General features: G+C 37.3%; 2 protein-coding genes across 3 annotated transcripts in view; one reads left to right on the top strand and one right to left on the bottom strand.

The window, feature by feature from the left end:
• The window catches only part of LOC111577005 (vitamin D3 receptor A), a 102,114-nt gene extending 87,210 nt beyond the window's left edge, over positions 1-14,904 (top strand). The window contains exons 4-9 of one of the 2 annotated variants that reach the window (XM_055012999.1): positions 4,635-4,819; positions 6,748-6,847; positions 7,625-7,802; positions 11,212-11,363; positions 12,033-12,149; positions 13,589-14,904. In XM_055012999.1, coding sequence (XP_054868974.1) covers positions 4,635-4,819; positions 6,748-6,847; positions 7,625-7,802; positions 11,212-11,363; positions 12,033-12,149; positions 13,589-13,842 — 986 coding nt within the window. In that variant the 3' untranslated portion in view covers positions 13,843-14,904. The remainder of the gene's footprint in view (positions 1-4,634; positions 4,820-6,747; positions 6,848-7,624; positions 7,803-11,211; positions 11,364-12,032; positions 12,150-13,588) is intronic. The other variant, XM_055012998.1, reaches the window with a different exon arrangement.
• LOC111574438 (E3 ubiquitin-protein ligase Itchy-like) overlaps positions 1-23,602 on the bottom strand; it is a 218,840-nt gene that overhangs the window by 159,965 nt on the left and 35,273 nt on the right. The window lies entirely within an intron of this gene.

The raw sequence follows: 23,602 nt of genomic DNA on the forward strand, positions 1-23,602 counted from the left end.
CACATGAAATCCTGATGTATTCACTGATAAGAAACACAGGTGCATGAGTGCATAGATTAAAGCCCATATAAATAAACATCATGTTTTTAAATTTGCTGAGTTGTCACAGTACAGTGTGTTAATATCTCATATCTCCCTGTCTCTGTGCGGAAATATTGGCTATACAGCGAATTCATCTTGATATATATCACACCAAATCTGAATGTGAGGCGCCTCTATTGTGTTTAACTGGTTATTTGCCTTTCTTTTTACCTTTCTTTCTTTGCTCTCCTTTGTCATGCTGGGCACCACGTCACCACATCCAATCAGTCACTCTCCAAAGTTTTGGTAAACTGCTGCAATTCTGCCAAGCGCTGTGGGGTGGTCAAGATGTTACTTTGATGGTCTGTTATTTTTGTGGACTCTTGCTTTAATGATGCCATCCAGTGCTCAGACTTGGCTGGAAACAGTCTTGTTCAATCATGTCCCAGCCTTAGAATAGCTGCCTTGATGGCTTATGCCAAACTTTGACCAAACTGTGCCTATTCACGATTGAGCAATGTCCTGCATACTTGGATGTCCTCACCACAAGGAGTGGTTCTAGGCAGTCTGTTCTTGGCTTGGGACTGGCTGGACACTGTAGAGCGGCCAAAGTCTAATTAATGACAGTGGGTTAAAAGAGATGAAAGCCAAGTAAATCCTGGTTAGCTAAGCAGTCACATCCATTCCACTGCCTTTTTAAGCCTGTAGTAGTTGTTGTTGTCGTCTGCATCACCACATCATGCGGTTATGTAATGCTGGTTTTGCGGTTGCAGCCCAGGGTGCAATCACTGAAAATCCACTTTAAATATAGTTGTTTACAGCTTCCAGGAAAACAACCAGTATTCAGTATGAAGTGCTTGATGTGAGTACTATTTAATTTAGGGTCTTCCATGCCATCTCATTGGCCTCTTGGATTAGTAGTTACTGTAAAGTATTTATTTGGTATATTTATACTAGGGCTAAACAGTATGTTGTTTTGGCATTAACATCACAATGTGTGCATGCGCAAAAGTCAGAAAGTGCAGCGTGAAGTGAAGCAAATGAACTGAAGAACATCGTACTACAACTCCTTATCCTGCTTGATGCAAAAAGAAAACTGGCATGGTGCTCATTTTCAGTGATTTTTCAAAAACTTAATTTAAAGGTCCCATGTGGTGAAAATCCATTTTAATTGTGTTTTGTGGTTGAAGGGGTGAGGCAGCTCATTGGTTGTCAGAGCAAGACAACCCATTGAAAACAGGACTAAAGCCAGGAGTTGTACAGTCTTGTTGACCAGAACCATCTTTGCAGGATTTGTGAGGACATGCGAGACCTTGATTATTTTGCTGAAAAGGCACACAATATGGAACCTTTTAAAGAAATGAGTGTAGGACAGGAAACAAACACTGAAAAAGAACATTGAGTTACAAATATATTGTAATTTCTATGTAAATATTTTGACTACAGAAAAGATGATGTTGACCAAAAACATTTACTCTGTTGACAGTGTCTTGCAATTTTTACGACCACTCGAGTCAGCACGACTGATTTGTTTAACCATTGACTTTCCAAAGCAAAAATCTGTTTGAGATGCGGTTGCCAGTGTTACGCTGTATAAGAAAGGTTCCAGATGACCTTTATCAGCTTTTTAGAAATATTTTTTCCTTTTCTATGCAAACTATTCTAAAATTAGAAAAGCACTGAGAGTGTAGTACTCCGACAAGACTGCTCAGTCGTTGTATCATTTTCAACGGCTGAAATCTTTAAAAAATTTGTGGATCCGGACTATAAGCCACATCGCTGCCAAAATCTAATCCATTGGTCCTTGTGTCATTTATGACCTTCCCTGAAAATTTCATCCATATCCGTTCATCCATTTTTGAGTAATGTTGCTAACAGACAGACTAACCAACGCCGATCATCCCTCCGCTGAGGCTTCACCTCTCTGGTGGGGTAATTGTTCTTTCTAAATAGTTAATCAAGTTGTCAGGTGAAAAATCCTATATTTTTTCATATTGCAGAAAACCAAACTATCACAAAGCCATTTCTTTTCTGATATCATGCAGCCTTAATAACGATACTAATGCTAGTACTACAGTAGATACTATACCCAAATATGATCTTACCTTTGTAAAAGCTACAGGTTGACAGCATTTTCAGAGTTGGTCACCGATTATTAATGTGTGTTAACAGATTAAGACACCACACAAGTTCAAACATTGACAATCATGACAGAGACTACTGTAGCAATTAATGGCTTCCTGTTGAGTAAACAGACCTAAGCTTATGGAAACAGCAATTCTATAGCTGTGTCGCTAATGCTGCCAAGTTGATAATGCAGCAGACTTTTAGTGTTTGTGCGTCTAGGCCTTGTATAAAGGGCTGTATAAGCACATGGAAATGCATCTATTGTACTTGATACATTCTAATGATTAGCCAGTTATTGATTGAAAACATAGCTAACTATCAGTTAAGAAAATTGTTGTAAGAATTTGCATTCCTTTTCAGTGGTGAATATTTTACTGTTCTGTGTGTTGTTGGTTCAGAATTTTATGTTCAGTTTCCTGCGTTTGCTGGTTAAATTAACAATAGCTTTTTTCTCGGTGCTCAATGGAAACATCATGTTCTGAAAGATACAGTAGACACACACATACCTGTGAACAATATGTTAAAGTTTAATGTATAGTAGTTATGTGCATTCATGTGCACCGTCTGTGTGGGACAGTTTGCTCTTTTGTAATCAGTGTTCACAGATGCATATTTGACATGAGGGATGTTTTTGGTGAAAAAATGATGTGCTCAAAGCAGTTGCATGTGACCCCATCTGCCTTCTGTGTGAAACACTTGCTATGACAAGTTTAATTCTATCACTGAATTAAATCAGTACTAGTGATATAGTGTTTAATGTAATAAATTGTCTCTTTTTACAGATTTCTCTAACAAGACAAGTATCACAGAAGGATTTTTTCAGGCTATCTCATTGCAAATCATCTACATACAAAGCTTTCGAGCTTTATAAAATCTCTTCAGGCACTGCTTGTAATCCAAGATTTCCTGTTTCACACCATCGGAGGCCAGTCTGCAATACACATCCAGATGTTGATCCTATAGTCTGTTGCTGAGAGGCATCTTTAAAAAGCAAAAGTACTGCAGGAATTATGTGTGTTACTCATACTGAACCAAGTCAAAGATAAGTGTTGAGCGTTGCCTCTTCACGTCAGTAGCTTGAACAAGGCCACTCTGATGAAGGTCAGAGATACCAGAGATATAATATTGCTTTATAATCAATGTTCAGCAGCACTATTTCTGTCAATCACACGGTTCATTGTTTCACATTGGGTGTATCAGTGTCTTTACTTCTGTCCCATTCTGCTCTGTTATTTGCTGCAATAGGCTATTATTAATACCATCGTAGATATTGGCTCTAACTCCATATGTCTACATATATTTGTCAATTCAGTATTTTAAAGAGAAAACAGTGGTTGGCCACCCCAGGAAATGTTGACAATGAGGTTATTTTCTTTTTTTTTATTTATTATGTCAAAGGAGTCAGATTTTATTAGAGCTGGCACAGCATGTGAGCAAACATTTAAATGCACAATATTTATTACTTGTATCTCATTTAAAATCCAAAAGAGACGGATGTAAATGTGTTGCGAGATGTAATAAATAGTGAATGTTGAGAATATATGATTATAAAACAATTTACTGCTGTAAGACATGTGAAAGTCACGTGCAAACTTAGGAATTCTCAAGAGATGCTCTCATCTAGTTAAATCAAAGAGTCACTATAAACAGTATGTCTAATCCATTTTGCACCACTGTGCCACTCCGCCTGCAGTCTCTCCTCCTGCAGCATGAATAAGGCAAAAGGCACTTAAATGTCCAACACCCGCTGCATCAGCCACATAAAAAGGCAGCAGACATGACAGGCCTTTTCTGCGTGCCAGCTTGAGGAGATGTATGGTTCGTGTGACCCAGGATGGAAATATTTGGAGCTTACATTACATCTCCCTCAGCTGGTTTTACCGCTGACTGTTTTTAATCCCACTTTTAAGGCCACAGTCCATACTAAAGCTGGTCATTATTCCTGTAATCATATTTTAGAATATCCCTCTGAAGATGTTGTGAGTGAGCTAACTGTCTACGTATATTGTTGCTTTTACTGCTTTGCTTTCAGTAAGAGTCATTAGCTTATTTCCCTTTTTTTTTGTTTGAAACTTATCATGTAAACCATAATTAGGAGAAAAGACTAAAATCTATTTTTCCCAAACCTTTAAATCAACCAAATGTTTCCCTAAATTAATTAAACTGATAAACACACTCACTGCTTGATTAAGTACAAAACTTGGTTGCAGCTTATGTTAATTTGGTTTGGTTTTGATGGATTCAATATCAATAAAATTTCTCAATCTAAGTTTCAGATTTTTAATATTTGAATAGGTGAGTTCAAACACTGAATTAATGAGACTTTAATTTATGTTGTAGGTTTAAGTTTAAGCATACATTTGCATGTTTTCAATGCTCATCCTTATTGATTAGTTTTCTTTTTTTCTGACAGCAGTATTTGTAAATGTGTGTGTGTTGGTCAAATCACAATTTAAGTGTAAGTTGTTTCACTATATCTCCTACAGTCATACTGACAGATGAGGAGGTCCAAAGGAAAAAAGACATGATATTGAAGAGGAAGGAGGAGGAGGCGGCCCGGGAGGCGATGAGGCCACGACTGAATGAGGAGCAGGCTCGAATGATCTCCAGCCTGGTGGAAGCTCACCACAAGACCTATGATGCCTCCTATGCTGACTTCTCTCGCTTTAGGGTTAGTCTAGTTACTTCCTTTACCCAAACCACACTCGCATGATCATTTCTAAAGTCACAGTCACTTTGTTCTCCACATGAATATGGGTGGAGCAGGTCATTATGTCATGTAACAAAAGAGAGCGCCCTGAAGCATGAAATAAGGTCATAACACTTCTTATTTGGACGCTAAATGCTTAAGATCTGATGTTCAAAAGAACAGCATTAATAGAAGAGTATGGATGCCATCTGTTTTGGTTTACCACTACACTACAGACTTTGTCATTCTGTCTTTTAATTTGTACCCATGGCTGTAATTTGACTCAAGTGGGTTAGAATTATAACACACCAGGCATGGTCTCCACTTCTTTATATTTGATATTCAACAGGGGTAGTTTAGTTTAAGTGTATTTACATACTGTTAATTCACCTGTCAGTGGTGGTTAAGTGTAGCCTTGTACAGAGGAAACAGACAATGATAACTGGTTAGAAGGATACAACCATGTCTACATTTTGGTTTTAAAATTATGTGTGAAATTAAATTATATTTTTTAATTAGGTTTCCTCAAGTTCATGCCAACCATATACACATGAATCACAGATTGTAAATAAAGTTACCTAAAAAATAAGCAACTGAACTCAGAGACGTCTCTCTGATCTTTGTGTCAGTTAAATGTATTTTCCTGGCATTGATGAACCCTTAGAAAAATCTGTTTATCAAAGTTACATATTCAAAAGTTTTATTTCCATACACCATATGGGCAAGTTGACAGGGTAAAAAGCTTGATCTTCATTGAAGGGGTCTTTAAGTATACATAAGTCACACATGCATGGCAGTGACAGCAAGATTTATTAATGAGTGGTTTTCCAATACACGTATGGCACAAATGTTAAGAAGTGCAGAGTAAAATGACTGTACTGTATATGTGTTTCCAATTTACTCAAAACCAGTAACACGAGTCACCAAGGCGTTTATTCACACAACAGTGGGGTCGGATTTTCTTCCTCCATGTCATCAACTTGATACTTTTAGACAGCATTCTCTCTGTGAAGTACAACAGTTGGGTTGTCCAGAGTAAATGAGATGGAGAACACACATTGGTTGGGATGTCTGAGAAAGTCTTGCTGTCTCTGGGATTCATTAATGTTAAGTGTGATTCTTGAGTTTTACAGACGCTGATTTGTGGGTGTGACATTGAACTGCATGTGAACTTGAAAAGATGAAATAATTAGGTAATTCGAAGAATAAAATAAGAATAGTAGGACTAAAACAAACAAAGCACTAAGGTGTGTTTTGTGGTTTTCTCTGTTTCATATAAATACAATGGGTGCACGACTCGACTAGGACTTGACAGTGGGGAACAAAATTGATTTTTATGAAAGACTGTATGTTGTAGCTGTTTGGAGAACTCTAATCTTTAATCTCTGTGTAAACAAAAGAATAAGCCAACCCACTTTGGGATTATAGAAGTCAACCAAAGCCTATGAGCTTCAGGCAGTCTAAGTCAAGCCTGCTGCGACATTCACAAACTCCTCTCACTACAACACATATCCAACACCACACACCAAACAATAATGGTGTACACATTCTACTGTTACATATTATTCTGTTCTGTGCCAATTCTACATTCCTGCAAATTATTAGCTTTACTACAAACACTTTTATTAAAGGTAACCTTCTAAAAACATGAAGCTCTTAAATCTAGCATCTGAAGTAAAATTACTGAGTTAGCTGAACTCCCATTCTGAGTCAAACTCCAAACCAAGGTGGGTGGAAATAAAAAAGCAATTCCAGTTACCCTGCTCCTGTGAAGCAGGTCATCGATTTGTGGTGATTGCTTGGACTTGTGCAGCACCTGATTCTTCAATTCAGGTGGAACTCAGGAGGATTAGACCAGCAGTACACTGCCTTGTAAGGATATTAATATTTGTTTGTCTGTGTGCCTGCAGCCTCCAGTCCGTGAAGGCCCAGTAACACGCAGTGCCAGCAGAGCTGCCTCTCTTCACTCTCTGTCTGATGCCTCCTCTGACTCATTCAACCACTCACCTGGTAAGATGAATAAAAAGCCTTTATTCTCCCATCCTTGTGTACTCTCATCTTTCAAGGTTACGTTTACCAAAGATACAGCTGTGGAGAGAGCTATTGATTCAAAAAGTAAAATAGACATCAGCAGTTACTCTCCTCCACTGTCTGCCTCTGATTTCATACAGTATTTTGCTATGGCAGTGAAAGCTTGTTCAACATCAGCACTACTCTTTTGCTTAGCTGGGCTCAGTTGAGAAGCAAACACCCTTGCACGTGTTTGTAGCTGTTACACTATGATTTAAAGTTCACTGTCTTAAATTGTGTTAATTCCTAGAACATTTGTGTATTTTTCTACAGTAGTTGTTATCCCTGTTCACAATAAAAGCATTTCTTTTCTTTTTTATTAGTGCAAATCCACAAGTTTTTAAAATTACTGTAGTTGATATATTATTTTGTTATGAATTTTTATACAGATTTAGTTGGATTTGTTTGTTTTTAATGTAGATTATGTTTTTTGTATTGCTCATTTTAACATCAGAAGTACAGTTTTATGATGGCTTAATTAAAGTCAAAGTAGAACTCTATTCTGTGCAAATTGCAGTAAATGTTCAATACTTGTGGCAGATTTCTTTATTCTGGTATCTTTAGTTTATCTATACATCGTGAACTCGTCTTCCGTTTCATCTTGTTTAACCTCTCAATACTACTTTGCTATTTCTGTGTTCAAAATGTTTGATTTTAATCATGTTCTTACCATGCCTCTCACCTCCTGCTCTGCCCTCTTCTTTACTCCTCGAACAGAGTCAGTGGACACAAAAATGAACTTCAGCAGCCTGTTAATGATGTACCAGGATGGTGCTAGTAGTCCAGACTCCAGCGAGGAGGACACAAAGCTTTCCATGCTGCCCCACCTGGCTGACCTGGTCTCCTACAGCATCCAGAAGGTCATTGGGTTCGCCAAGATGATCCCCGGCTTCAGGTACAAATTAAATACACTAACGCAGTAATTGAATTATGTCAAGACAGTACAAAGAAGTACAGTTAATGTTGAGGTATAAGTGCAGTGTTGTTTTTAAATCTGAATTGTTATGTATCTCATATTGCTCACTTCAAACATGGTTAAAAATTCCTATTTTACAAGAACAGTAATCACATGACCTTTTACTGGCATTTTAATCCAATTTGACTGAGTTTAATTTAACCTTCTGAACTCTAAGCACTTTCTCTGAGTTTTTTTGCACCTGTCATGTTTGTACACATTGTGGGCTAATTTTTTACTGCACTACAATGTCCTTCACCTCTGGGGAAACATCACAACTATGGCTACAAGTACAGATAATTCAGAATGTACTTGTGCAGTTTAACAAAGTTCATTCATCATAAAAATAGAAGAAGTGAAGGATGAATTTCTTTGATTAATTATTTTCCAAAATTTTAAGAAACACAGGTGAGCAAAAATGGTGATTCTGTATTTAACAATTTACCTTTTTCATTTGTTTTCGTACTTGCTCTGTAAAAACACGGCCTGCAGTTCAGCCCAGTTTAGCTATAAAGTCCCTGAATTGTCCGTTGATCACAACCATGTCAAACATGGCTTCTCAGTTGTGGTGCGCATAATTTTTTTTTATGCTGCTTACAGAATCATGTTATTACAAACTTTACTTCTGATCCATTTTTAAATAAGACATGCTGAGTAAAGTACTTCTGATAATATGCCACCATTTTACAATTGGATTTCGATATGTTTTCCGATGGAGCTGCATAGAACAGATGAGAACCTTCGGAAAGTTGAAAATCTGACAATTCTTCCTGTTTCTGCAGTTTCTTGCTGTGGAGTTTCTGTTTTTATTTACTTCTTATTTCCTTTAAGATAGATTGCCTTTCAGATCTGCTGGGTTAAAGCTGAAACAGAACAAAAATCTACATTTTCACTATTTTATAGATCAAAGGATTATTAAATTAACCATTGAAGCAACTGACAGATTAATCAATAATAAAAATGATTGATTGTTGCAGCTTTACTTAAATAAGTTATTTTATTGTGATTATGGGACAAATAAATTGGAGACTCCTTAAAATGACCGTGAGCCAGTCGGCAGGAACACATCAGAAGGGCTCCGGTATTGATACGTAATTTATGTTTTATTCCTCTGCTGCCATGAACTATATTGTAGCAATGGTGAAATGAAACGTTACTACCACTGCAGTTATCTGCTGTTAACCCAACTAGTAGCGCGTACATCCATAAATGCTAGCAGTCTGGATGAACTCTCTACCTACATGCAGAGCACATTGATTTGCTGCCCACATGTATGTGGGGAATTACTGGATAAGACGAGATTTCTATTATCACTCCCAAACAAACAAGCTCTTCCAGGAATACGGTGGAACACGCTGCAGCTTTATGAATGTATGCTGAGCTGAGAGATAAGTTTATAAATGTATGCACATACAGAGGCTGTGTAAAAAACGAATGGAGATGACATATCTGCCACATGGGTATACATAATGCATATATGTGTGTTTGATATAAAACAGATATGGAAACAGAACAATAATTGTGTCTGCAAATAGCTTTATATTTATGTACATTCATTCTTTCTACTGACTTGTCTGCACTGTGTGATGGATATATTCAAATATTAGTTGTTTTTTTATTTTACTTTAAAAATGCCACAAAAAAATAGACAATCTGGAGCTCTCTGGTTTATACTGGAATTTGCGTTAATTCCAGCAAATGTTGTATTTTATGAACTATTATTCATTGACAGTGCAGTATATCTACATATCCTTATGTCGTACTCTTTATCTATTTTTATTTAACTAAAGTAAGTTTCATGAACTAGGGTACTTTGAATAAAAATAAAAAAGTTTTATAAATCAAAAACTATTTTGCATCAACAGTAGAAAATATTTATGGTAAATATGTTCTGAAAAATAGACTGCATTTGAAGGGAACAAGCCTAGATTCCAATATTGCTGCTTTCACTTTTATTGATATATTAACTTAATGACATTTCACTTGCAAAATGCAAATTGTTACTTTACAGCAGTAATTACAAACCAGTACAACATGAACTAGTTTTGCCTGTTTACTTCTTTTTTGTTTGGACAGACAGCAAAAAGTGTTAAAAACATTTTCTTACCGAGTTGTTTTTTGTGAAGCTGCACCACACAAACATGGGCAAATGTATTAGTTAGTTTGCAAAGAAAAATAGTTTTGCAGAATAAAAAAATTTTGACATTGAAACTGAATACTCGATACAGTGCTAGATACATTTGGTTTTTTATTATACTTTTTCTTTTTCTGTCCTTTCTCTGACTCTTTAGACTGTCTCTTGAATTGTAAACATTTCTTTAATATGACAAACTAAAAGCGCACTCATATTTTTGTATGCCAACAAATTTTTTATGAGAAAGTTGACATACTGAGCTGCAAACTACATGTTGTAAGCCTCGTATTGATGTGTATGAAACCCTAGACATCTAAATCATTGTTTTTCAGAACTGAAGCTTTAAGGTAGAGATGTGGAATCATGGTGTGACCAGCTTATTTCACTCGTGATATGTTTTTCAGCATAGAAAAACTATATATGTATATATATGTATATGTATATAACAACAACAAATATATGTGTGTGTGTGTGTGTGTGTGTGTGTGTGTATATATATATATGTATATATATATATACACACACACACATATACATATAAATATATATGTATATGTGTGTGTGTGTGTGTATATATATATACATATAAATATATATGTATATGTGTGTGTGTATATGTGTATGCATTAATGATGACAAAGTCTCACAAAATGTGTCACAAATATGTCTGTGTGTAGAGATAAACTTCGTGTTGTTCAGATTGTAGTAGTTCATACAGTGCTCTGTTGCTACAGTGACCATGTCCTGCAATACACTCATTGTACATGCTGTGCTTATGGGTTTCCTGTTCTCTCTCTTTTTCTCTCTATCTCTCTATCTCTGTCTTTCACACACACACAAACAGACTCGGTTATCAGTGCTTATGGTTAAATACAACTTGCTGACAGATTGACTGATCTGTTATTTGTTAAACTGATCGTGTTGTAGGATGGAACAATGCAATGTGTGGGTTAGGAAGGAGAAAGTTGTGAAGTTGTGAGATACTTTGACCAGAGTGAATGTTGAATGAATCTTCATCCCTCCTAATGTGATCCCTGAAAGTTTCTGAATGTTTTTGCAGCCTGCATTTCCAGTGAAAGTGCCTGGCTTGTTCTGTTAGTCGTTCTCTCGTTTACAAATTCATTCTCGGAGCATGTATCAAATGTGTGAATGTACCCGACTATACACAGCTTCACTGTAACTCATATTGCATCTGTAACTGTGTGTTTTATCCAGAGACCTGACAGCAGAGGACCAGATTGCTCTGTTGAAGTCGAGTGCTATTGAGATCATCATGCTGCGGTCAAACCAGTCGTTCAGTCTAGAGGACATGTCCTGGAGCTGTGGAGGGCCTGACTTTAAATACTGCATCAACGATGTTACGAAGGGTTGGTTGCATCTCGCTGTCATATAGTAGTATCACAGTGGAACTAATCAAACAGGATAAGTAGCATGTTTTTTGTTTTTTATCTGCGTAATCATTACATAAAGCACCATGTTTGGAGTCACATGACTACAACCACAGAACACATCAGAGACCTTGCTTATTGATTACACACCTTCACAATTACCTCACTCCTCTCCTTCCTCAAGTACTCAGTGCTCTGGAAGTTTCCACCAAGGCTAAAACATCAAGCACTGCATTCATAAAACATAATTGTGCACACATTCTCAAGGTTAGAGAAGTGTTCATTGTTGGAGCTGATGACACAGCTGTGATTATTTTGTCCCAGTTTATGTAACCAAGTTGTACAAGGATCATCCACACACTTCTTTTCTACACATTCTTGCACATTACTATAGGGTCGAGGCTTCGGGTATTTTCATAGGTGTAGTAAAGTAGCCACAAACACACACTCTGTGCTTAATCGCTCATACATGCAGGACGTGAAGTATTGCTCTCTCTCTCTATAAAGTTTAAATACACAGTGAGTAATGTTTCTTTCTTTAAGTCGACTGCTGCATGATATGTGTTTTCATTCCTAAGTCAACAGAAAGACACAACAGATGTAACTGGCTCTGCAGTACTAACAGTATGTTTGTGTCATCCTCCACAGCGGGTCACACTCTGGAGCTGTTGGAGCCGCTGGTGAAGTTCCAAGTTGGTCTGAAGAAACTGAACTTACACGAGGAAGAACACGTGCTGCTCATGGCCATCTGCCTGCTCTCCCCAGGTACTGCTGAAGTATGTGTGTTCATGCATGTCTTCATGGTGCAGGCGTATTTCCAGCTGAGCCGAGTTTTAAAGACTGAGAATAAAGATCAGAGATTGTGAGTGGTTTGACTGGTTACAAATATCGCCATATGATCAAAGTATAAACAGAGTGACTCAGGGTTTGTGTCGACGTTAAGTTCGTTTTCTGACCTAGATGCCACTAAATATCAGTGTGTGCTTGATGCTGCCGGTAACAAATGAAAGAGCTTTTCCAGGAAGATAAACAGCTCTGTTCGACATAATGTGGGCAGCGAAAGTTTGCAAACTGTACATCATAAGTGAATGAACATACCAAGTCTCAGGTCAGAATCATTTAAATAGGCCACTTTAGAAGAAGAGGGAAACATCTCAGTGTTCTGTTTTCCTTGAACCTGAAAGGTTTTAGAAATATTGTACCATTTGTGTAAAAGCGACACCACTTTTTCATCAAAGCATGTTGTCTTTAAAAAAAAAAAAAAGAAGCCAAAATTACAATATTTATCAGAGCTCGAAACTGAATCAAAATAATTATTTCATTTTTAGCTTTCTAGTAGTTCTGGAACTTCTCATTTGTGACGTGCTGTTCTGTTTGACACAAACTTTGCCAAAATATACAGTTTGCTTTAACCAGATTGCTGTCGTTTCTGAGTGACTGAACTTACCCTGAAAATAACAGCATATGACATTAGTAGATAAGTCCCATGGATATGGAATGGTTGTGAAAACCAGTTTTAAACTATTTTAAAACTGCTGTATTGAAACGGACGAGTAGACATATGGCCCGCTTGTGAATTTGTTCATTTTAAGACAAACACCTAGAGAGAAAACATGTACAGGGAGGATGTTGTAGACTTAAAATAACAGCAAGATCATGGAAGGAGTGAAAGGGAGAGCATACCCAAATACACACAATTATTAACTTCATCTGTACTTAAAGAAAGTAAAAAATTAGCTAATCCAGTACATGGGTAACATACTTTCTAAGATAAAAGAACATGTTGGGATCACTGTAACAACCAAATGAGAAAAAAGAAAGTCGTTGTGTTGGAACTGTGTATCAGTAAATAGTCTGACAAAAACATAGATGTTAGGTGAGTGTTTATATTATTAAAATGTACTTGAAGAATCACCATCTCCTATATTAAGTGTAAAAGAGAACAAAATCTGCTAAACCTTAAAATTCTGTCTGGGTCAGCAGTTTGGAAGACAGAAGTGTCCTGACTGATTTTGTCTTTCTCTTTTCATTCATCTAAATTCCCACCTCACCCTCACCTTCTGCGCATTCCCCTTCTTTAATCTTTTCCTGTGTTTCCCGTCTGACTCTGCTCACCCGTCCACTTGTCTTCCTCTGTTGCTGTGTGACCTCTCTCATAATGGCCCATATGCATACTCCCCTCACTTCCTGCTCTCCAATGGTAGATCGTCCTGGTGTCCAAGACCATGCCCGCATTGAGCAGCTCCAAGACCGTCTGTCCGAGGCACTGCAGGCCTACATCCGGGTGAACCACCCAGGCGGACGCCTCCTCTACGCCAAGATGATCCAGAAGCTGGCCGATCTGCGCAGCCTGAACGAGGAGCACTCCAAGCAGTACCGCTCACTCTCCTTTCAGCCCGAGCACAGCATGCAGCTCACCCCCTTGGTGCTGGAAGTATTTGGTAGTGAGGTGTCATAGCAGAGAAGGAGGCACATGTGCATACATACACACACCCATCACACACTGGATGATTAACCAACTTTTCCCGCCTCTTCGTCAAGAAAACAGCAGCCCTGACTAAACCGTGGACATATGGGAGAAAGATGGATAATCAGATAGATAGATAGTAACCTTCACCTCTTCATCACCAGTCCATACTCCTCATTCTCCTCTTCCTCCTGACCTCAAGAAGCAAGATATAGATGAATGAACATCTGTATGACAAATTTAATACACCCAAATATGGGGTTGATTTCTTCAGCACTTGGATAACCAGATTATATTTTAACCTCTGGATTCCCAAACACACATTACAGTTCATTACATCATGCAGATATCTAAACCAATCGACATCCCGATCCTCACAACCTCCACAAGCTCCAAAAAACACTTTTTCCATCACCACCTTTCCCTGGAAACTGCTAGATTCCTGCCATTTTATTGCAGTGGAGAGAGCCTGATGGATGTGACCATCACGTCCCTTTTACCATCAACCTCGTAAAATTTCTCCTTGCCACAACATTGTGATCACAGACAGGAAAAGGTGCACAGATTTACATCTGTTACCCACGCTGGGTAAAAGGCTATGGTTATATAATTATAAACTATCATTGGTTTACAGTGCATAAGCAACGACATCCAAATATATTCAACATCAGAAGCCATGTGCAAGCTTACAGTAATTTAATAAAAATGTTTAGTTTATTGGTTTAAAAATATTTGGCTAAGATGGGAGTTGAGCAGATGGGCTTTCCTGCTAAGCCCTTTGTATCTGTGTTTCTGCAAGAAGAGGTCTCAGATAGTCTAATGAAGTAAAGAAAGATGTTGGAGTGGGAATGTTTCAGTACAGGAATGGTGGGAAGAAAGGTGAGATTTGGAGGATTGGGGAAATAAGGGTTGGATAGATGGAGGGAGTTGCTACAGTTGGAATTCCCTGTTCACAAGACAAAAGGGAATTTCACAAAACACGAATGTATGTATAATGCTATATAAATATAATTGATACGTATAAGCTGATATATATATATATATATATATATATATATATATATATATATATATATATATATATATATATATATATATATATATATATATATATATATATATATATATATATGACAGTGAAACACGGTTGCTTCCATGGAAGCAAATAGTTCTGAGTGTTGTATACTGTAGAGGATTTGAAGGCCCCTCCTCAGTTGTGTGTGTTATATGTCATTTTTCAAAAGACAAATGTGCACACATGAGGAGGCCTTCTATTTTTGCGATATGTGTACAGTGTGTGAGAATATTGATGGACCACAAGGGGGTGTGTATACAGGCTCTGACTGAGGGTCTAGTGCAGGGAAGCTCTTCTCTGTTGGATTTTGTCATTTTTGGACCTGTGAAGTTTGTAGAGTGACATTAACAAACACAACTTCATGTTTTTTGGATAGAGATTATCCAAAAATATTTGTTTGGCTGGTTAGATTGCTGCTAAGACAGTTAGAGCTAGATAGTTGGACAGAAACCAACTACCAGCTGTTGACTCAGGGAAAAGTTTGTCTGATGATATTGTATACTTGGTGTTTATGGTGTGTGTGGCGTAAGCTTACAATCATAAGACGGAGATTGTTTTTGAAGCTCTAGGCATCACTGTGATTTCTAATCATACTTAAAAACAGCATAAGGAAGCTAAAAATAGAAACTTTTTGAAATAAGAAATAAAATACAAGATTTTCATTCCTAAGCTTATCTGAAACTTATGGTTTGCATGATTGTACAATCCATTATAGATCACTGTTAAAGCTGTTAAACATGAAATGGCTACATTCTTAGACTCATCTATGTAAAAACATTGATTAGCATTAGCCTTAAGATTCGGGTTTCCTTTCAGGTCAAAGTGAATATTCTACAAATGGTAGCAATACACAGATGTTAACCAATGTACAGCCTGTAGTGTTTTTGCTATGAAATCCTCCAAATGCTATTAACAGCAGGGCAGAGATGATACAAAGCATGAGAAAGACCTTTTTGTACTAAACTCAAAATCAAGCCTCATACCTTTTTTCACATTTATATCATTTCAACACCAGCCACATAAGCGAGGTTTAGGATGTTTATTTTCAACATACATATCATATCATGTTTCTGTTGACACGGTGCATGCTCAACCCTCATGCAGACCTGTATCACCCCCTTGTGGACAAACTATGTAAATACCACTTGCTAAGTCTGTACATAGAGATTAATGTAGGTAAAATACTAAGAGAATTCAATTGTTGATGGCAAGATGACCTGGAGAAACAATGCTATATGCAATTAGGAGAGGAACTTTTATGTTGTATTCAACTAGAATGGACAGAGGTGGCAGTTCTGGTCAAGTTACTGAGTTGTTTTAGGGAGCACTGAAGAAGACTGTCAGATTCAGGTGGAACCAGTATGGCTTTTTGAAATCTGATATTTTTAACTGAATTTTTTGTCATTGAGCAAATTGAAATTTTCGATAGGGGCAGGTTTCTACAGACAAACACATCTAAACAAACATTAGGAAAGAGCCTTACCAAATTGGCCAAAAGGTTGTAAAGGGCCAGCATCAATGGGACTTGGAAATCTGATGTGTTGTAATTGCAAAGACTTCATATGACTGAACATTCCCAGCAGTAGTTGTGTTGAGCATTCCAACTGGCTAAGTCTCATGCACAATGTGCACACAGTACGTCAGTGTGAACATCCGGCAGCCTTTTAAAGGTACCCTACAGCTCAGTACGTTATCACTAGCAAGTGTCCTGTCTGTCCATTCCAAGCTAATGGATGTATGTCTTTTCTCTCTCTTTCTAAAGTCAACTGATAAGCTTTTGACAATTATACAGTATAACCCTAATATTTTCATTTTGGTTGAACATCTGATTTTTTTTCTGTTTTGTTCTTTTCAATATTGTCAATTGTAATGTGTGTCAGAGTTTGCTGTCTAGCTAGCGTTTGGCTTACTGCGCGGCAACGTTGTTTTAACGAAGCAAAGACGAGCAAGGTGCCTTTTCCTAGTGCACGTGAACAAGCTCCATCTCCCTTGTTCATTAATATCGAGTGAATGAACATCAGAATAGCCATTTTTAACTAATATCGTGGCTTCACTTTCTTGTTTGGATATGGAAGGAACACTGGCACTTGTTCTTCTTCTCTTTTTCTAATGGAAGGAAAGAGGGCTTGTCAGTGCAGCCGTTTTACATCTGGAGCTGTAACCTCAAGGGAAAGAATGCACCGGAGCGATATAATTTCAGTGTCGATGGAAAGGCAGTCCCCAGCTCTGTATAAAAACATCTGCTTTTCCAGGAACAGGATGTCAAACACACTCAAGTGATCATAAACTAACACTGCCTCAACTGACTGACACAGGAACTAGCCAATGGCAAACTGTTGCAACAGCAGCATGGGCGTGCCTCTTTGCTCATCATCCAATCATCTAACCGCCTCTTTTTCTGCAAAAGCCAATTACAGCAGGATTACTCTTCATAGCTTTAACTCAGCAGCCAGTCAAGCTCTGTTTTGTAAAACTGTGGTGCACCAAGGGCTGATGGGAACCTGAGAATTTGGGGGACAGCTGCGGTGAACTGGACATGTCATTTAAGTGTAAAAAAAGACAATGAAGAAATGACTCCTCTGTCCTATTTGACCCAGGAAACCTTTAGATTGGACCTCCAGAAGACTGTGTAGAACCTGTATAGAAGATCATAGAAGATAAAATATTTTTCAAATGAGAATTGCCACAGGCAGGCGTAGTGACGTGCTGTACAGACGGAGTGTGCAGTGACTGTCTGAGATGTCGCCTCTTAAATCCAAAGTGTGACATTACCTTTCTCACTACTCTGTGTTTCACATTGCAGCTCTTGAATTCAGATTTTTAAACAATCGTTGTTTGTTTAAGAACAGTTGTTGAAAGACTTTTTTACATTCAACATCAACATCTACATCATCTGTTTTAAAAGAAATGCGGGAAAGGGTGACGGGGCGAGGGTCTGCTCAGCTTTAAGGGTTCTAAGAGTCTGTTATTTAACTCTGCTATGCTGCTTTTGTGTAACGATTTATTTCCTCTGGGCAGAATGTCTTGACTGTCGTTATTAATCGTTAAATTTAGGGTTGCACATAGAGAACGTTATGCCTGCAAGACAGAGCCGGCTTGTCATTTTTACACCAGTGGTTAACCGTGTAGCTCCTGCTTGAGGCAATTAGCACTCAAACGAACCCGAACACCGCTCAAGTCTCTCCCCCCCTCACCCTTCCTCCCCTCAACCCAGGTCAGCAGCTCCACCTCAGTAGCCTTACTTACAGAAACCTCACTCAGCTGGAAACATTTAACAGATACCTCAATAATTTACAGGAAGACTTTTCACAATAGCCTTTAAGGGAACCAAACATAAACTCATAGCACACATGCACTCAAACAGACACACTACAATTCTCTCCTCAGCAACCTTTGCAGTGTTTTCAAATATACGGTAAACTAGTTGCCAGTTGCATAGAGAAAGTCGTCTAGCAGAGTCTATTGCCAGTAGGCCAGTCAGTATACAAGCGGATCCCAATGTTTCTAAATGTTAACTGTCACTCTCCGTTTTTCTGCTTTATTCATTTGACCCTCATCTGCCTCATTCTGTTTCACATCTTTGTTGTTTCTTTTTGTCTACAACCAGATGACGTGCCGCTATGCTTTGGCGCTGTGTTTAACCAAACATACTACCTCTCCCTTCCGCATATATATATATATATATATATATATATATATATATATATATATATATATATATATATATATATATATATATATATATATATATATATATATATATATATATATATATATACACACACACACACATACATATATATATATATATATATATATATATATATATATATATATATTCATACTCACAACATGATTGTGTTCAATATAAAACATTCATTTTTATTTTAACGCTAATTTAGAAGGTTTTTTGTGTATATGTACAGTATATTCCTTTTGATCTCTTTTCAAATGCTGGATGATTTTTACCTCAAGTCTCAATACAGACCGATAAATCTTAATGTCACAAAGTCAGAGGCCTCTATAGCTTCACTTTCTCACTGAAGTGTATAAATGCCTGTTGAAATCTTTGCATGGAAGAGAGACTACATTCACATAGCAGCTGAAAGTGCCCAAATTCTTTCATTCTTTCGTGTGTGACATACAGCTGATGTTTTCTAATAATTCTAATTAGCAAACAAATCTTGAACTTGGATCTTTGGAACAGAGACACAAGTTAGTGTTGCTTTATCTGCTATATACATAGTTTAGCTTTGCTGAGTTGGCGTGACAAAGCAGGACAGGCTTGACTTGATAACCGTTTGGAGTGATTTTGTGTTACATATAAAACTGGAAGGAGTTCTTTGCAACAGAGCAGTGCAAGAAATGATGCAGAGATCGTTTGCTCTGTTTATACGAATTGGTCATGTGTGTTTCACTTCAGGTGTTCATACATGCTGCTGTTGTCTAAATCTGTAAATCTGACTTCAGCTGAACAGTGGCTGGAGCCAAGAACAATGTAATGATGAAGAAAATGTATTTATAATCTGTTATAGTGAACTAAAGTAAAAATATTCAGTACATTTTTAACATCGACATCATAGAATATTTCCAACTAATAATGGCAGCTCTAACCTACAGCTCTCTTTGTGTACAGATTAAATAAACAAAATGTTATTAGTTTATAAAGGTGCTGATCTAACTGCTTTTAGGATTTATTCTCTAGGTAACCATCACGTGGATTTACAATTAGTGTCAGACTTTTAGAGCAACCTTCTCATGTATCACGTTGCAAGAAAGCAAACAACCACACCGCCCAACTGACTTTGTATAGCACTGCCATTAAAAAAAATGTAAGAAAAAGATGGCATTTAGAAGAATAAAAAGAGACAAATGTAGTGAAAGGGTCTAAGGACAAATGAGAAGTGTAGTGCAGCTGCTTGAGTTTGTCAGGCGGGATGATTCAGTGCATACTTAGATACTGATGATCCAGTATCAGCAGATTGGACCTGAGCCTGTAAGCTTGCTATGTGAAAGTAGTATTAAAGCACAGAGGTGATTGATAGGTGTGCCTCGGTTCATTAGTGCACACTTCAGAGGCAAACGGTGAACCAAGAGAATCTGAACTCTGTAAAATAGGAGGCAGCCGTCCTTCACTTTTAAATACTAAAGAAGGAGGCTGTGATGTTTCTACATTAACAGCTGTTTGTCTCCACAGATCTGCCAAGACTTCTCTTGGTTTCTAATAGTGTCAAAGTGCTGAATTGATGTCGCACAGTCAAAAACGTCTTATTCAGACTTGTGCAAACACTTTCAGCTTCACACAATTGTTTGGAGATGAAGGTCTGAAATTGAACTCAAACTGACACAGATGAGGGCGGTTGAACTTTGATTTTTAGAACTGCTCTGTCCCAACATCCAAAATGTCAAAGCTCACAACTGTTGCCTGGGAACGACACCCAGTGCAGCGACTCTGTCAGCTTTGATTTTGTATTGCAGGTTTCCTGTGTGTTTTCTGTAGCTTTCTTCACAAGTCTTATAAGGGTTGCAACATTGGGATCCCATTTTAGATATTCTAGATACAAACAGGTTTTTTTTTTTTGTTTGTTTGCTTGTTTGTGTTTTGCTCATCAGCCAGCCAAGTCCCACACACCTGCTCCAATCACGCATTCTCAACACTCTGCCTTCTTTTAACTCTACCTAACTCTGATTCTGAATTATTTTTTATTCACCTCCTCACTCAGATTTCACAAAACCATGCCTTCAGAAATATACAGTATGCTGTGAATAACACACCAAGCCTTTAGTGATTATATCAGCTAATGAATCACGCTTCAGCTCGCAGCATGTAGGAGCGCACCGCTCTTCTAAGCTTCTTTTATTACCATCAGCTGTTAATGGAAAGCTTTAGAAATCCACACATTGATTGCATTTATTTAGCTCTTAAAAGTGTTTGATATTTAATGATGTGGGTGTTTTATTGCACCGCTATGCTATCTGTTCCATGGTCCTTCTGTGAAAAGGAGAAAATTATAATAGATTCTGAGCTTCACTTTGGAAGGAATTTGTTGACTGATAGACAGTAAAAAAAAAAAAAAGTTCTTTGAAACAGATCTTAGGACACTTATTACTAGGTTACGCTTAATTTAGCTGATCTAAACATGGAAATGGAAAACACTACCGTTTAAAAGTTTGGGGTCGCTTAGAAATGTCCTTATTTTTGAAAGAAAAAACGTTTTTGTCAATGAAGATAACATTAAATGAAACAGAAATACAGTCTAGTCATTGTTAATGTGATAAATGAATATTCTAGCTGGGAATAGCTGATTTTTAATGGAATATCTCCATAGGGGTACAGAGGAACATTTCCAGCAACCATCACTCCTGTGTTCTAATGCTACATTGTGTTAGCTAATGGTGTTGAAAGGTTAATTGATGATTAGAAAACCCTTGTGCAATTATGTTAGCACATGAATAAAAGTGTGAGTTTTCATGGAAAACATGAAATTGTCTGGATGACCCCAAACTTTTGAAAGGTACTGTGATTTATCTGTTCTAAACATGGAAATTAAATGCTATTAAATATATAAATACTATAGACTATTGAACTTAATGTGTATTACCACCAGTGTTTGTCCAGTCTCAGTACTTTAGATGCCCCAGTGGAGGTCTTTGGCTCAAATTGAAATGTTGTTGAAGAGAGCAGGTAGATTACAGTCAGCTTCTCTACTGTTGTATCAGATGGATGGATTTCATTCAGAACAGATTGTCATCTGCTGCTCTGATTGCATTTCTCTGCTACCTCTTTAAATACAAGCTTGCTTGCTCACACACACACACACACACACACACACACACACACACACACACACACACACACACACACACACTGAAACAGCTGCACTTACAGGTGAACATACTTTCTGACTGAACACAGGACACTCACTCAGACAAACACACACACACACACACTTGTGTGCACTTCTTTTTCCCTCACCAGCAGTTTTTGCCAATGATGCACTTGTGTTTTTGTCTCTAAATGCTCTGCAAAACGAATGACATCTAAAAATGATTTGTCATCATTGTTTGTTTGTTTGCTTTTTCCTTTTTTTAAAAAAAGAAAAACCCTCTAATCTCTATAGCAAGACCTGGGCTAGCCAGGTGATTAGAAATAAAATGATTTTTAATTCATCCAGTACATTTAAAAAGTTTCATGTCTTTTTAAAAAATTAAAAACATAATGCACATATTGCTCAGCTCAGTTGTACCTTGGTGTGCCTAAAACCCACAGCCTTATTTTGGGACAATATCAGGGGTTTTAAACCAGAATACAGGACATTCTGTATAAGACAGTCTCATTGAGTTTCAGTAGCTGTTTTTTCCTCTCTTTATATCCACTCGTCTTTTTAGTTTCTTCTATTGTTGTATCGGTTTTACGAGTCAACAGTAGTTGCTTGTGGGAGGTGTATGTCTTCACTAGGATGTGTCACATCAGTGTGTCTGCTGGTTATGATTCATTCAGTACTTTTATTTATTCCCCTTTTATGTGACAGTTGGTTCTTATAAAAAGAAAATATTTAAATGTGTTAGTAAAAATAAATAAGTAAAATAAATCACTTGTTGTGCTAATACAACAGAGTCTTGTGAAACTTTGAATTTTATTTAATTTGACTTAATTAAATCTATTTTTTTTAAAGAATGTCCAGCAGATTGTGACTTCCCAAAGTGTGATTTAATCTCATCATTAGGAAAACAATAGAGAAAAAAAGTTCAAACCGTACTTGATCTCATTAGAGTCCCAAGATAAGTACCTTTACCTTCACACATGCACACCACCATGCAGTAAAACTCACCAGACCTCAGTGCTTCTAGCAGACATTTGTCTTTTCAGAACACGTAGTTGCCAGGACGTCGCTGTTGATGGCACCATCAATAGCCTTATATAAAACAAATAGTGTTATACATTCAGTACCTTAACCATTGTCTCTCTTTGTGGTCACCGCCTGTTTATTTTATTTTTTTTTTTTGGTCGCTCTTTTCTTTGTGCTCTTCTCTTTGAAGTCGATCCATTGTACTTTGATTACATGCATTGTATGTAGTAAAATACTGATAATGTTTTGAGGAAATCACAAATAAAACAGCTGTATATAATAATGCAAAACACCCCTCGTGTTCCTGCCTCTGTTTGAAGATTTGTTGTGTTTCCATAGACATACATGTCCAAAGATTAAGGGTGTTATTTCTCAATCATACACTACCATTCAAAATTTTGGGGTCACTTAGAAATGTCCTTATTTTTGAAAGAAAACCAAATTTTTTTCAATAAAACATTAATCAGAAATACATTGTAGACATTGTTAATGTGGTAAATGACTATTCTAGCTGGAAACAGATGATTTTTAATGGAATATCTCCATAGGGGTACAGAGGAACATTTCCAGCAACCATCACTCCTGTGTTCTAATGCTACATTGTGTTAGCTAATGGTGTTGAAATGCTAATTATTGATTAGAAAACCTTTGTGCAATTATGTTAGCACATGAATAAAAGTGTGCGTTTTCCTGGAAAACAAGAAATTGTCTGGGTGACCCCAAACTTTTGAACGGTACTGTATATCCTGTTATACACTGCCTGGCCAAAAAAAAAAAGAAGTCGCACACTCTAATATTTTTTTGGACCGCCTACAGCTTTAAGTAT

Source organism: Amphiprion ocellaris, chromosome 8 (genome assembly GCF_022539595.1).
Source record: "Amphiprion ocellaris isolate individual 3 ecotype Okinawa chromosome 8, ASM2253959v1, whole genome shotgun sequence".
NCBI classification, from domain to species: Eukaryota; Metazoa; Chordata; class Actinopteri; family Pomacentridae; genus Amphiprion; species Amphiprion ocellaris.